The following is a 16,295-nucleotide window of genomic DNA, read 5'->3' on the forward strand; positions in this document are numbered from 1 at the left end:
TCGTTGTTGTTTGGCAGGCCCGGGCTGGATTCGAACCCGCCACCTTAGGTGTATGTGGCTGGCGCCTTAGCCACTTGAGCCACAAGCACCGAGCCAGAAGCCAGCAGACTTGAAGCTGGCAGGTGACTGAGGCAACTGCTGCCTGGGAGCAGCCTGACCTCAGAGGAGCCTCTGGAGCCCTGAGCAGCAAGTGGGGATTGGCCTGGGGGTCCCCCAGGAGGGGCTGGCTTTAGATGGGTGCATGTAAAGTAGGTTTTGTTTTATTTTTAAGCAATGTGTCTGCCTTGAAGTGTTGGGAGAGACCAGTGTTTGCCCTTGAGTGTACCCATGTACGTGTCACTGTGTCACAGTTCTCAGGGGCAGGGTGACATTGACCCAGCACGCAGGGCTTCAGCTTGTCATAGACTTGCTCTGTGGCCTTGGACACGTCGCTTTCCCTCTCCGGGCCTTGGCTTCCATGTCTATAAAATAAAGGGCAGCTCTGATGGGTCTTCAGGGACTATGAGGGTCTGATTCTGGGGCTCTATGGCCTGCTAGCCCTTCAGGAGACCTTCTGCCTGCAGGAGGGAAACACAGCTCTTCACCTGGCTGCTGGCCGGGGCCACGTAGCCGTGCTGCAGCAACTGGTGGACATCGGGCTGGACCTAGAGGAACAGAATGTGGTGAGTCACTATCTGGGGTATGCAGAGATGAGCAACATTCTTGCCCCCTGCCTTTGAGGAAGCCCCAGTCCCTGGTACAATGGGGCCAGGAAACAGAGGACATGTGCTCGGACTGACAGTCCACTGGGAAAGATGAGCAGTGGCACAGCACTACAGGCTTAGTGGGGATGCTAGGCACAATGGAGTGGCAAGAAGGGGACCTGGAGTGCGTGTTCAAAGAGGGGAGGAGTTGCCAGGGCCAGGGTAGTCAGGGAAGCGCGCTGGAATAGGAAGGAATAGACGAGGAGGGCCGATACAGCCTAACACACAAGGACAGGGTGAGCAGACAGGGGGCAGGGAGCGACTGTGCTTATGTGCACACCACAAAGCAAGGACATCAGGAGACCACAGACAAGCATGTTTCTTGTCCTCAGTAGCAGGGAAGTGGAGATTCTAGGAGCCCTGGGGCCATGGCATACAGGGTGTCCTCTTACCTCGGGGCTGGGGTCACCTCACTCATCCTCCCGCCATCCTCATCCCTCTCCCTGTGTGTTGCAGGAAGGCCTGACCGCTCTCCACGCGGCTGCTGAAGGGACCCACCCTGACTGTGTTCAGCTCCTCCTCAGGGCTGGGAGCAACGTGAATGCCCTTACCCAGGTAGCCAGGCCTCCTGGACTGCAGCCTACCCTAGGCTGCTTAGCCATGACTGTGCCAACAGCACCGGCCACAGTCATTCCTGACTTTAGGGCAGCAGGCCGGGACCTGATCTTGGCTTTTCCACTGCTGGCCTGTGACCTTAGGCAAGTTCCTTAACCTTTCTGTGCCTCGTTTTCTGACTATAAAATGGGATGATATGTGCTTACTTCCTTATATTTCTGTGAGAATCAAATACCTAGCACAGTACTCTCCTGTTTTTGGGCTCTTGATAATTCACAAAGCCCCTTTGTAACTAGTAACTCAGAAAAATTGTGCCCGTTTTATAGATTAGAAAACTGAAGCTCAGAGAGGACTTTCTCAGGGCCACAAGTTAGTAAGAAGCAAATCCTGTAGGCTTGGAGCCTATGGCTCAAGTGGCTAAGGCACCAGCCACATATGCCTAAGGTGGTGGGTTCGAATCCAGCCCGGGCCCGCCAAACAACAATGATGGTTGCAACCAAAAAAAAAAAAATAGCCAGGCGTTGTGGCGGGCACATGTGGTCCCAGCTACTTGGGAGGTGGAGGCAGGAGACTCGCTTGAGCCCAGGAGTTAGAGGTTGCTGTGAGATGTGATGCCATGGCCCTCTACCCAAGGGGACAGCTTGAGGCTCTGTCTCAAAAAAAAAAAAGAGAAGCAAAGCCTGTGACTCAAAAGCCTATTCCCCTAACTCCAGAGCTCTGCCCACTCATGGGCTTGTGCTCTGACCTGGAGGCCCAGCCGTGTGTGGCTATACAGTCCACACAGCGGGGGGGCTTGGGCGTGCCTCACTTTTGCCAGTAGAAATTCTTTTCCATGACCTGGAAAATGGGTGTGGCCTTTCTTTAGATAAAGAGTTGGCGTTTTTGTTTTGCTTTTTATTTTCAAATCAGTGACAAGTAACTTTTTTTGGCTGGTTGAATGACTTCAGGGTCTAGAATTCTCTCTTTTTTCCTAAATGTTAATAATATAGCCAACATATTAATAATAAATAATGAAATATAAGTCATAATAGCAAAAATATACATGTAGTTAATAAAAAGAAGAATTACTGTGGTATGCTAAAACATATTTATTTTGCTTCAGCTGGGAATGTCTCAAAGGATCTAGTTCTCATGAATTCTCCCAGAAGAGAGAGAATCTCTCCTCTTCCCATAAGTAGCCTGAGCTGATGTATGAAAATGGTTTGCTACTCTCTTGATCAAGAAAATCCCACAAAATCACTTAGACCAAGAGGTCTAAATCTTCGTGCTTGCTTTAAGAACACCCGTGAAACTGCCCAGGCCATGAAGGTTATGCATATCCAAAAAGCCACCAAGTATCTGAAAGATGTCACTTTGCTGAAGTGATGTGTGCCATTCCGTCCTTGGAGTGGTGGAGTTGGTGGGTGTGCTTGGGCCAAACAGTGGGGCTGGACACAGGGTTAGTGGCCCAAAAAGAATACTGATTTTTTTTTATTAATACATAATAATTGTACATATTTATGGGGTACATATAATATTTTATACACATATACAATGTGTTGATCAAAGCAGAGTAATTAAAACATCATCACCTCAAACATTTATCATTTCTTCATGTTAGGAATATTCTAAATCTTGTCTTCTAGCTACTTTGAAATACAGTGTCATCACCCTACCGTGCCATTGAACACTAGAACTTAGTCTTTTTCTTAACTGTGCTTTTGTACCCATAGACCAACCTCTCTTCGTCCCTCCCAATCCGCTCCACCAAGAGGGCTGAATTTTCACTACACATGCTTAGAAATGTAGAGAGTAATCCTGAACGTAGGGTTTTGGTGCAGATTATCTGGTCACCGAGCACATTGTGGTGGACAGGGTACCCAAGATGCCTCACGCAGCTGGCTCATGGTGAGATTAACCCAGACATGAGCCCCCACTCTCCGTGGAGGTGGTCCTTACTGAATAGGAATTGTACCTACACCAGAAGAGGAGGTTGCACAGAAGAAAAAGATATCCTAGAAGAGATAGAGGAAACAAAAACTGATAGCCCCAGAACAAACTCAGTTATCAAATAAATGCAAATAAAGGTAAAAACAATTATTTAATGTAAAAGCAGCTACTCAGTGAGAAACAGAAGAATGAAAAAGATGGCTCGGTGTCTGTAGCTCAAGCAGCTAAGGTGCCAGCCACATACACCAGAACTGGCGGGTTTGTATCCAGCCCGGGCCTGCTAAATAGCAATGACAACTACAACCACAAAATGGCTGGGTGGTGTGGTGGGTGCCTGTAGTCCCAGCTACTTGGGAAGCTGAGGCTTCCCAAGCAATTCCCTGAATTGCTTAAGCCCAGGAGTTGGAGGTTGCTGTGAGCTGTGATGCCATAGCACTCTACCCAGGGCAACAGCTTGAGGCTATGTCTCAAAAAAGAAGAAAGAAAAAAGAATGAAAAAGATAAGAGATACACAGAAAATAAATAGCAAAATGGCAAATGTAAATTCAATAATAATATCAGTATTACATGGGAATGATGCTTTATGACCACCAAAGACTTAATCTGTGAACTCCCCTGAGGAGTATGGGAGCTACTACCCCTGGAGAGTGGAGGGATAGGGAGGCCTGGAGAGAGGGCCCAGCCAGTGTCCTATCATTGGCACCGTGTTGTACTTTGGTCACCAAGCCCTTTATGTGTGCCCGGCACAGTGCTGCATTTTGAAGGGAGGGCAAAAGCAGTGAGATGACGTGGCCACCTCCCCTACAGTAGCAGTTAGGAATCCAGAGACTGGGGAAGCTGAGTCCAGCTGGATGGCCACAGGGGGCACTGGCTTGAGGTTTCTGAAAGAGGTCACATTCTATTCCCATATTCCCATCCCACCTCTCCCAGAATGTCAGGTGCCAGTTCTCTGAGGAGGGGACAAGCCCACAGTGACCACATTTCCCACGTGGAGGTGGACTGAGTCCCACTCCCCCCATGCCCTTGCTCAGTGGGGACTTTGGTAGAGTGGCCAACTTGTCCTGGTCTGCTCCATACTATCCTGATTTTGAAGCTGAAAGTTTGAGGCCCCCGGGACACTTCAGTCCTGGGCAGACTAGGACAGCTGGTCACCCTTCTGGGGCCCGCCTGGGGTATATCCTGTGCACAGTGATGGTTGAGCCAGGCCAGGCTCTGAATAAGGAGTGTACTTTGCAGGCCACCCGAGATCAGCTCCATTCCTGTCCTGCCAGGCTCTTGCTTGGGAGTGCTGAGACCAGCCTGTGCCAGGCAGTGCATGCCAGATGGGGTTTGTCCTATATTGGCAAATCTTATTTGCCTTCCTTAACTTTTTAAACAGGGGGCCAGTTCACTGTCCGTCAGACCATTGGAGGGCCAGACTGCGGCCCCAGGATGAGTGGGCTGCTAAGCAGAATAGGCAGCAGCGGCAAAAACACCCGGTGGGCCGGATAAATGTCCTAAGCAGGCCGCATGTGGCCCATGGGCCATAGTTTGAGGACGCCTGGTCTATAATCTGCATGTCTTTACCAGCCTAGGAATTTGGCAGGCTTTGGTCCACATTCTGGAGTTTGTGATGAAGGTGAGGAAGAGGCAGAGACCATAGTGAGTTCCTTTCACTAATTACCAGGTCTGAGCAAGCTGTTGATTTCTCCAGCCTCAGAGTTTAATGGGGGATAATAACGGTCCCAGGGGGGTTGTGAAACTCACATGGGAAAATGATCCCAAAGAGCTTTATAAACGACACGAGGAGGGTCTTTGTGACCTCTCACTGCTGCCTTATTCTCTCTAGAAAAAGCTGAGCTGTCTCCACTACGCGGCCCTCAGTGGCTCTGAGGACCTGTGTCGGGCCCTCATCCTCGCAGGCGGCTGCACCAATGTGGCTAATCACGTAAGTGTGGTAAGTGCCCTGATTGAAGGGCATCCCCACTGCAAAGTTAAAGCACTTGGGGTGGGGCAACAGGAACTTCCAGCCCTTCATGTTGGCTGGGGGCCAGGACCAGGGGAGCAGGCCAGGAGATGAGTAGATATTATCAATGTCCACATCCTGGTGGAATATTGTACTGTTGTTTTTGTTAGGGCATAACCACTGGGAAAATTGGGTGAAGGATACACCAGGTCTCTCTAGTGTAAATGAATAAAATCATTTTATTCTTTATTTATTTATTACAGAGTCTTGCTCTGTTGTCCCAGCTAGTGTGCAATAGTGCCATCATAGCTCATTGCAACTCAAACTTCTAGACTCAAGTGATCCTCCTGCCTCAACCTCCTGAGTAGCTGCGACTATATAGATGGGCGTTATCACACCCAGCTAGTTTTTGTATTTTTGGTCTTATCTTTGGCTCAGGGTGGTCTGGAACTCCTGACCTTAAGTGATTCTCCTACCTTGGCCTCATGGAGTGCTAGGATTACAGATGTGAGCCATCGTGCCCAGCCTAGATCTCTCAATATTATTTCTTAACTTCAGGTGAATCTATAATTATCTCAAAATAAAAATTTAAATGAAAAAAGGTCTTGCTGGGCAGCGCCTGTGGCTCAGTGGGGAGGGCGCAGGCCCCATATACTGAGGGTGTCGGGTTTGAACCCGGCCCAGGCCAAACTACAACAAAAAAATAGCCAGGCATTGTGGTGGGCGCCTATAGTCCCAGCTACTCGGGAGGCTGAGGCAAGAAAATCTCCTACGCTCAGGAGTTGGAGGTTGCTGTGAGCTGTGTGAGGCCAGGGCTCTCGACTGAGGGTGATAAGTTGAGACTCCGTCTCTACCAAAAAAAAAAAGGTCTTGCTTGTATGTATATATATTACATAATCTCTGGAAGGGTACACATAGGTCATAGGCAGTAGCAGTGGCTGGGGAGCAGGGAGAACTGAGCAGATGGGTGATGAAGAGAGAAGATGACTTTTCACTAGGTACTTTTGGTTTTCTTAGTTCCTTTGGTTTTTATACATAAAATTTAAAACACTTAAAAGCAATACTTGCTCTCTAACCATTCCCCTTTCCCACCACATTCTCCCAAACCTCTAGAAGACTGAGGTCACCTCCAGCATATTTGGCTATTGTGTCTCCATAGCTGCTGCTTCCTGGAAAGCTGCTGTTATTGCCACTGGGGGTTTCAAGGTGCATCAGCCTGATGCACTGAGCCCCTTTCCTTGCCTCAGCCCAGTCACTGTCACAGCAGGCCTTCCGTTGGCCTGATGCTGAACTCACATTTATCTGGCAGTGATCTGAGGACAATGATGAAATTCCATGGCAGTTTTACCTGGGTTTTAAAATTTTTTTCTAGAAGTATTTCCAAAAACTTTGGGACATTTATTTGGCATTTGGTTTTGAGGTCACATTAAAGATGTAAATAACAGACAATGGCTATCTTTATACAGGGAGTCCCCAGGTTATGAATGAGAGAGGCCCTGTAGGTTTGTTCTTTAAGTTGAATTTGTATGTAAGTTGGAACAGGTACATTTACCTGTTACCTGTAATAACGTCTGTTCATAAGTACCAGTCATCTATTAGTCAGAGGTTTATAACTTGGGGATTTACTATACTGGCCCCCATTATAAATGTAAGTTGTATGTTAAGTTGGATGCTTGTAACTTGGGGACTGCCTGTAGTATCTGATCATTTCACTGGGAACATGATGTCTTGCCTTTTTTTAATGTGTTTTTTTATATCCCTCAGTAATATTATATAGCTTTTGGTTTGCCTTTGATCCATTTCTAGTTATACTTTTTAGATATACTTCATATTTTTTGGCTATCATTGTGATTAGAATATATTTTTAGGCTCGGCGCCTGTGGCTCAAGCGGCTAAGGCGCCAGCCACATACACCTAGGGTGGCGGGTTCGAATCCCCAGCCCGGGCCTGCCAAAACAACAATGATGGCTGCAACCAAAAAATGGCCAGGCGTTGTGGTGGGCGCCTGTAGTCCCAGCTACTTGGGAGGCTGAGGCAGGAGACTCGCTTGAGCCCAGGAGTTGGAGGTTGCTGTGAGCGTGATGCCATGGCACTCTACCCAGGGGAATAGCTTGAGGCTCCATCTCAAAAAAAAAAAAAAGAATATATTTTTAAAATTGTATGTCATGACTGGGCATGGTGGCATGTGCCTGTAGTTTGACCTACTTGGGAGGCTGAGGTAGGAGGATTACTTGAGCCTTGGAGTTAGAGGCTGCAGTGAGCTATGATTGTGCCACTGTACTCTAGCCTGGCTGACAGAATGAGACTCTATCTCAAAAAAGAAGCAAAAAATGGCTGGGCACAGTGGCTCACACTTGTAATCTTAGCACCTTGGGAGGCCGAGGTAAGAGGATGGCTTGAGGCCAGGAGTTCAATTCCAGCCTGGGCAAGATTGAGACCTCTGTCTCTACAAAAAATTAGAAAATTAGCCAGGCTATGATGGTGCCACACCACTCTAGCCCAGATAACAGAGCAAGACCCTGTCTCAAAAAAATTATATGTCATTTCTTGTAGGCATTCTATATAGGAATGCTATTGAATGGTATTTTTATCTTCTATGTGACTTTCTTCTACTAGGGTTTTTTGGTGGGGCAGGATGTCTTAGTCATTATGTGTTGCTATAACTTAATGCTACAATAGATATTTATTTAGCTCATGGTTCTGGAGACTGTGAAGTCCAAGAGCATGGCACCAACATCTGGTGAGGGCCTTTTATAACTCAATATGTGAGCGTGTTTTTCCACAATAAGCATTGAGCTCTCCCATTTCATGTATTGGCTTTGTACTGTTCCACAGTATGTGTGTCACTATATCATCTAGAGAGGGGGAATGCTGTGCCAGTATCTCCACTTTGTCATTTAGTCCAAGGGCCACAGCAGAACATTGGGGCTGGTGTCTTCCAATCTTGAGAGGGAGTTAGACTTGGAGTGGGATCTCTTTTCTGATCCCAGCTGGCTCTCTCATTCATTCACTTCCTATGTAGGTATCAGGGGTGGGAAGATATAGGGTGAATAGAAAATCCAAAAGGACATGGTTCCTATTAGTTATGTGTCTTTGGGCAGGTTGCTTTTCTGAACCTCAGTGTTTCTGTTGGTAAAATGAAGATACTAATAAGAATACCAGGGCCAGGTGTGGTGGCTCATGCCTATAATCCCAGCACTCTGGGAGCCTGAGGTGGGTAGACTGCTTGATCTCAGGACCAGCCTTGATCTCAAGACCAGCCTGAGCAAGAATGAGACCCCATCTTTACTAAAAAAAAAAAAAAAAGTTGCGGGTGGTGCCTGTGGCTCAAAGGAGTAGGGTGCCTGCCCCATATGCTGGAGGTGGTTGGGTTCAAACCCAGCCCCAGCCAAAAACTGCAAAAAAAAAAATAAAGTTGTAAAAAACAAATTAAAAAACTAGCCAGGCATTGTGGTGGGCACCTATAGTCCCAGCTACTCAAGAGGCTGAGGCAAAAGGATTACTAAGCCCAAGAGTTTGAGGTTGCTGTAAGCTATGGCACCACAGCACTCTAGCCAGTGTGACAGTGAGACTCTGTCCCCATCTCCAAAAAAAGGAATACCAACCCATATACTTCCTAGGGGCTGCGGTGTAGATTAAATGAGATATCAGGGAATCTAAGGTGTTGGTGCTAGAAGGGAACTTGGCAAACATCACTTGCTAAATGAAGAGTAGCAGAGGAAGGGAAATGACTTGCCCAAGGCCACACAGAGTGGGTTCCTGACATAGCAGGGTTTCACATTGGGTCTTAAGACCTCCAGCCACCTTCAGGACCAGTTTTCGGCTCCACGAACTCAGGCTTTGGGACTGTAACTGAACCAAACCCACCCATGTTGTCCAAGAAGCTAGAAAAGCCAAACCCAGAAGCCCTATACACCTCCCTGCTCCCAGCCCCCAGCACAGCCTGCAGTGGGGTAGTTCTGGGAGGGACCTCTCAGTTGATCATGTGTCTCCCCTCACAGCAGGGCACTTCTCCTCTGCACCTCGCTGTGAGGCACAACTTTCCTGCCTTGGTCCAGCTCTTCATCAATGCCCACAGTGACTTGGATGCCACCGACAATGTAAGTGGCTACAGAAATCTTCTGGGCCCCGGGGAGCCTCTGGGCACCTTCCCAGGCTGGCAGGGTTTGTCTGTGGTCCTCCTAGCATGGCTCAGAGTCAAGGAAAAGCTTTTTTAGCCTTAGAAACATTTATTTGAACATTTGTTGAAGGTAACATCCTTTTAATAACTTTACTCAAATAAATGTTCACTTTATTTTGAACTTTATTCAAAACAAATGTTCATTTTGAACTTTATCCAAAACATTTTGAACATTTTGGTTGTTCCCAAGGTTTTGCCGTGATATATATAAAACACTGCAGTGAACATTTTCCTACAGTCAACCTTTTCCTTTCATTGCTTTTTTCCCTTAGGGAAAATCCCCAGGGCAGGAGTGACTGGGGCAATCTTGTGTAATAGGAGTGCTCTGAGTCCTGAAACTCTGATCAATAAGGAGCCCTTTTAACACATTAACTGCTATGTGAGCTGTATGTAACTATCTGGTTTTGAGCCCAGGGCCTTGTGAAGCATATATAATTCACAAGTCTCTTGACCTATCTTAACCTAAAAGAACACTGTGGCCCCAAGGAAAAAAAATTTTTTTCCAGTGTAATATCAGTATATTAAATTTCATTTCCATAATCTGCCCCCAACCACGTAATACCCAGTGCTGGCTAAAGGCATGGCACGTTGAACTGCTGGAGGTGGAAAGCAATTTGGCAGACTCTATCATATGCCTTTAAAATGTCTGCAGTTGCATGTCTGGGAACTGAGCCTCAAGAAATACGTCAGGTAGGGCAGTGCCTGTGGCTCAGTGAGTAGGGCACCAGCCCCATATACCGAGGGTGGCAGGTTCAAACCTGGCCCCAGCCAAACTGCAACAACAAAAAAAATAGCTGAGTGTTGTGGCAGGTGCCTGTGGTCCCAGCTATTCAGGAGGCTAAAGCAAGAGAATCACCTAAGCCCAGGATCTGGAAGTTGCTGTGAGCTGTGATGCCACAGTGCTCTACTGAGGGTGACAAAGTGAGACTCTGTCTCAAAAAAAAAAAAAAAAAGAAAAGAAAAAAGAAAGGCCAGGCATGATAGCTCACATCTGTAATTCGCACTTTGGGACACTGAAGCAGAAGTATCACTTGAGGCCAGGAGTTTGAGAACAGCCTGGGCAATATAGTGAGACCTATACAAATAAAAATAAGGCGGCTCACACCTGTAATCCCAGCACTCTGGGAGGCTGAAGTGGGTGGATTGCCTGAATTCAGGAGTTTGAGACCAGCCTAAACAAGAGTGAGACCCCATCGCTATTAAAAAATAGAAAAATTAGCCAGGTGTGGTGGCACACACCTATAGTGCCAGCTTCTCAGGAGGCTGAGACAAGAGAATTGCTTGAGCCCAGGAGTTTGAGGTTGTTATGAGCTAGGACGCCACAGCACTCTACTGAGGGCAACAGAGTTCGGTTTTTTCTGAAAAAAAAAAAAACCAAATAAACAAATAATACAAAATAAATTAGCCAGGCATGGTGGCACATGCCTGTAGTCTCAGGTACTTGGGAGTCTGAGGTGGGAGAATCACCAGAGCCCAGGCGTTTAAGCCTTCAGTGACCTGTCATCAGGCCACTGAACCCAGCCTGGGCGACAGAGTGAGACTGTTTCTAAAACCAAAAAAATAAAATAAAATAAAATAAATAAAAAAGGAAGGAGGAAAGAAATATAGTAAAAGCTCATGCACAGAGATATTCCTTATAGCATTGTTTATCAGTCCTCAATTTTTTTTTTTTTTTTTGCAGTTTTTGGCTGGGGTGGGTTTGAACCCGCCGCCTCCGGCATATAGGGCCAGTGCCCTACTCCTTTGAGCCACAGGTGCTGCCCCCTCAATTTGATAGTGACTCAAATACTTAATAATAGGGAGGGGTTAGGGAAATCATGGTCCAGCCCCAAATAGGCTGTTACGGATTTATTAAAAATTGTGTTTATCAGAGTTGATCATATGTGAAAAGTGTTATATTAGGTAGAAAAAGAAGATGATAAAATCATGTGCTGGATGATCTAAAATATGTAAAACCAACAAACTAAAGACATTCTCCATTAAAGAAAAGATTAGAAGAAATATACCAGCATTGAAATGGGGGTTGATTTAGGGTGATGGGCTAGTGAATTTTTTTCTCTTCTTTCCATTTTTTCTTTTTACCAAGTTTTCCCTGGTGAATACTGTATTTATGACTAAACCCTGGCTTTGAGCTGTGAGCCACCCCTACCTGCTTTTCTCCTCACTGTCCCCTTGGCTTCTTCCCCAGAGGCAGCAGACGCCCCTTCACTTGGCCGCTGAGCATGCCTGGCAAGACATAGCAGAGATGCTGCTTGTGGCTGGGGTCGATTTAACCCTGCGGGATAAGGTACCTCTGCTAGCAACCAACCTCCTTTCATCCCTCCCTCTCTTTCACTGCCAAAGACCCTGCTATGAAAGTCTCCGCCCAGCCCCTTCTCAGGGTGTTCAAGGACTCTCATCCTTTATGTAACAGTTCAAATGCAGCCGCCAGGAAGTCTCCTTCCCTTCTACCACCTCCTCCCTCTCTACTGTGGCCCACCCCTCTCTTGGCTTAGTCCTGTGATTTGGTTGCTCTATGTTTCATGGCCCTCATCAGACTGAGCTCCTTGAGTCTCCTAGTGACAGTGAGGGGGAGTAGGAGAAGAGGGCCACGTCGTCACCCAACAACCCCCTACATGTGGGACAAAGTTTGGGAAGCTTCTGAGCTCATTGTGCCTCTAGACCTTAGATGCTGGAGGTCTCAGAAGAGCCAAACACTCAGTGTGAGGCTGGGAGGCCACAAGGGGAAGAGCCCACGGGGGAGGAGAACTTGCACATAGGATTTAGCAAGGCTGGCCTGGGATAGGAGTGGGGGAAGTTGGAGGCCAGAATCAGGCCCTGAGGCTGGATCAGGGATGGGAGGGGGGCCCTGATTTCAGCTGGGTCTCAGGACAGCTGGCCAGCCTTGAAGAGGAGCTTCCCATCTCACTGCAGGTCCCTGGAGCCAGGCAACCGGAACATGATGAGCCCAGGCCTCCTTCCCTGGGTTCTAGTTTCTTCTGAAAACTGGGGTGGAACCGCTATCTCATGGGTGATGTTGAAGAGTTAACAATGAAGGCTGAGTTTCATAAGCTCCAAAGCTTTCTGAATTCTTTTTTTTTTTTTTTTTTTTTAGACAGAGCCTCAAGCTGTCCCCCTGGGTAGAGTGCCGTGGCATTACAGCTCACAGCAACCTCCAACTCCTGGGCTCAAGCGAGTCTCCTGCCTCCGCCTCCCAAGTAGCTGGGACTACAGGCACCCGCCACAACGCCCGGCTATTTTTTGGTTGCAGCCGTCATTGTTGTTTGGCGGGTCCGGGCTGGAGATTCGAACCCGCCACCTTAGGTGTACGTGGCTGGCGCCTTAGCCAGTTGAGCTATAGGCGCCGAGCCAGCTTTCTGAATTCTAAAGAAACACAAGAGGGGGCAGCACCTGTGGCTCAGTGGGTATGGTGCTGGCCTCATGTATAGAGGGTGGCGAGTTCAAACCCAGCCCTGGCCAAACTGCAACAACAACAAAAAGAAACACAAGAGGTTTGTTAGTATTACATATTACATATTATTACATATTATTTCCTTATCTTACCTACGACTTTTCCATATCCCTGGCATGCCTAGAAAACCAGAAGACCTTTCTATTCTCCTGTGTAGACTGCTAGAAACTGCTTCCTTTGGGCAGAAGTGTTTGCACTCAGTGCTAGAGGCCACCCTGTAGCCCTCCTGTAGAAACTCTGGCTTCATTTCTTGCTTCTTAATTATAGCAAGGAAAAACTGTCCTGGCAGTGGCCGCCCGCAGCAACCATGTCAGCCTGGTGGACATGATCATAAAAGCTGACCGTTTCTACAGATGGGAGAAGGTATGGAGGCCCCACGCTTGGTCTGTCCATGTTAGAAGCCTTGGCTTCAGGTGTGGCTGCGTTTGAACTCCAGCTCTGACCAATTCTGGGCCCTCTCACTTTGCAGTGGGTGATAATCCCCACCCTGTCTACCACCAGGGTTGTTCTGTGAGGATCTAGAGGTGGACAAGCAGCCAGACACTCTGAAACAAGGCAGACTGAGGTCCACGCCAGTGTGGAGAGGCTATTGGACACTGCTGTAGCTCCCAGCATGGATGTGCGTGTACATGAATGCATAGATGCATGTGCGAATAAAGAGATGGCAGTTGGTCACATCTCACTGCCATCTCCAGGTGATTAGAACCGTTGCTTGGGGTGTTGTGCTCAGGCAACTCTCTGAGCCCAGAGAGGTGTGATGGGATCGATTAGCCATGTCTGCTGTGGACTTGGGAAGGGAAAGTGGCAGGCAGCATGTCAGGCTATGCATTTGCTCTTCTAGTCAGCAAATGGTGGTGGGGAGTTTTTGATGTTCTTGAGAGTTGTTTGTATACACAAAAAATAATTTTTACATTTATTTCAATTTTCAAAATTAATACAGATGGTCCGCGACTTAACAAACGATGGTTTGGCTTGCAGTTTTTCTGCTTTTCAATGGTGTGAGTGATACACATTCAGTAGAGGCCATACTTTGAGTACCCGTACAGCCATGCTGTTTTTCACTTTCAGCATAGTCTACAGATTGCATGAGATATTCGACATTTGATTATAAAATAGGCTTTGTGTATTTGTGTATCCCCCAGGATGGCTGGGACTACAGGTGCCCACCACAATGCCCAGATATTTTTCAAGATGAGGTGTCACTCTGGCTCAGGCTGGTCTGGAACTCCTGAGCTCAGGCAATCCACCTGCCTTGGCCTCCCAGAGTGCTAAGATTACAGGCGTGAGCCACTGCACCCGGCCTAGGGAACAGTTTTTAACATCCCAGATGAGAGCAAAGCTTCACCTCACAGGTGAAGGGACTGTTGATCAGGAAGTAAGATTTGGAATTGTAGATGCCACGGTGATGTTTTTTCACCCCAAACTTTTTAACAATCAGAATTCCACATCCATTCCCATATTTATTTATTTAATTTTATTTTTTTCAAGACAAAGTTTATTGAGGAAGAGAAAGGTTTATAGAGTAAGAGCAAGATAGAGGCTTACAGAGCAAGATACAATCACCATAGATGGGGTCTCCATTGCTAGGGCAAGTAGGTAAAAAGACAAAGAGGCCATCCATTCCCTTAGAGGGGCTTAGGCTTTTTGTGACTTAATTTATGCTGTTACATAATTCTTTTGTAACCTCTAATTTTAGCACCTGCCTCACATAGAAAGGATTCTGGAATCTCATCCTTTACTACTTGTTGGGACTCAGCAAACTTGATTCTGTCTGGTTTTGTCCAAAGCTTCGGAGTTATTTGCTGATACCCGTGCCATAAGAACACAGAGAAAGAGTCCGGCCACGGTGGCTCACGCCTGTAATCCTAGCAGTCTGGGAGGCCGAGGCGGGTGGATTGCTTGAGCTCAGTAGTTGGAGACCAGCCTGAGCATGAACAAGACCCTGTCTCTAAAAATAGCCAGGCATAGTGGTGGGTTTCTGTTGTCCCAGCTACTTGAGAGGTTGAGGCAAGAAGATCACTTGAGCCCAAGAGTTTGAGGTTGCTGTGAGCTATGATGCCATGGCACTCTACCAAGGGTGACAGAATGAGACCCTGTCTCAAAAGAGCTAACCAACAAACAAAAAAGAACACAGAGAAAGGCAAAAAGACCAGATAGATGAATTTGGAAAGGCTTCCTGGAAAACATGGCACATGTGTAGTCTTTTGATTATGAAAATGAGGTTGAGGCTCGGCACCTGTGCCTCAAGCGGCTAAGGCGCCAGCCACATACACCTAAGGTGGCGGGTTCGAATCCCCAGCCCGGGCCCACCAAACAACAATGATGGCTGCAACCAAAAAATGGCCAGGCGCTGTGGCGGGCGCCTGTAGTCCCAGCTACTTGGGAGGCGGAGGCAGGAGACTCACTTGAGCCCAGGAGTTGGAGGTTGCTGTGAGCTGTGATGCCATGGCACTCTACCCAGGGGGATAGCTTGAGGCTCTGTCTTAAAAAAAAAAAAAAAAATGAAAATGAGGTTGAGGGGCTGGGAGGTGAGAATACCATTCTAGGTGGAAGAACAAGTGGGAGCAACGTGGGTTCCAGAGACCAAGGCAAAGCCTGGAGTCAGAAATCAGAACAGTGGACATTAGTTGTATACTTAGTATTCAATTATATATATATAATTGTAAACACAGGAAGTCCAGAGGAATCAACCCAAGCCCATGCTGACTCCAGTCCCAGGCCCCCCAGAGGTGGGTGTAGGGTAATAGGGGCCTTGGCCCCCTCATTGCCCCTGTCCAGGACTGTGAGCAAGAACGCCTGCACTTCTGGGATCTGCTCCACAGGACCACCTTTCATGCAGGGACTCCAGTGACCCCTCTGGGAAGAGCTTGACCTTTAAGCAGGACCATCGGCAGGAAACACAGCAGCTCCGCTCTGTGCTGTGGCAACTGGCCTCCAAGTATCTGCGGCCCCACGAGTGGAAGAAGCTTGCCTATTACTGGGAGTTCACTGAGGACCATGTTTATGCCATAGAGCAACAGTGGACAGGTACTGCCTTGTGTTTCCCCACTCCAGAGCAACCAGAGGGCAGAGGAGTGGGGGTACTTGGGGTGTATTCAGTTTTCTACGCTTCTGGGAAAGAGGCCACACTCAAACCCGTGTAACCCACAGCCCAGCCACACCCTGCTTCCCTGTGCTCTGTCACTCCACCAGGTTTTTGCACAGGCTGGATGCTCTGCCTCTCCTGCCCCCTTGCCCTGTGAATTTCATGTTTTTCCATTTCAATCAGCCTGAATGAATCCAACATTTACATAAACTAAAGCCATTTCCAATAAAAAGAACAGGGCCCACTGTCATCACTATTATTTAACATCTATTTGAACATTTGAGCTCTAGCACTAAGGCAGGAAAAAGAAATTAAAATAATGAGTGTAAAAAATAGAAAGGAAGGCTCGGCGCCTATAGCTCAACCGGCTAAGGCGCCAGCCACGTACACCTAAGGTGGCGGGTTCG

General features: G+C 47.5%; 1 protein-coding gene across 1 annotated transcript in view; it reads left to right on the forward strand.

Annotated features, from left to right (window-relative positions):
* Nucleotides 1-16,295, forward strand: part of ANKDD1A (ankyrin repeat and death domain containing 1A) — a 48,603-nt gene that overhangs the window by 25,287 nt on the left and 7,021 nt on the right. The window contains exons 7-13 of the mRNA XM_003784650.1: nt 564-662; nt 1,200-1,298; nt 5,056-5,154; nt 9,174-9,272; nt 11,541-11,639; nt 13,071-13,166; nt 15,626-15,830. Of these exons, the coding sequence (XP_003784698.1) occupies nt 564-662; nt 1,200-1,298; nt 5,056-5,154; nt 9,174-9,272; nt 11,541-11,639; nt 13,071-13,166; nt 15,626-15,830 (796 nt within the window). The remainder of the gene's footprint in view (nt 1-563; nt 663-1,199; nt 1,299-5,055; nt 5,155-9,173; nt 9,273-11,540; nt 11,640-13,070; nt 13,167-15,625; nt 15,831-16,295) is intronic.

The sequence above is a fragment of the Otolemur garnettii genome, unplaced genomic scaffold (assembly GCF_000181295.1).
Source record: "Otolemur garnettii isolate 467f Iridium unplaced genomic scaffold, OtoGar3 scaffold00011, whole genome shotgun sequence".
In the NCBI taxonomy this organism is placed as follows: Eukaryota; Metazoa; Chordata; class Mammalia; order Primates; family Galagidae; genus Otolemur; species Otolemur garnettii.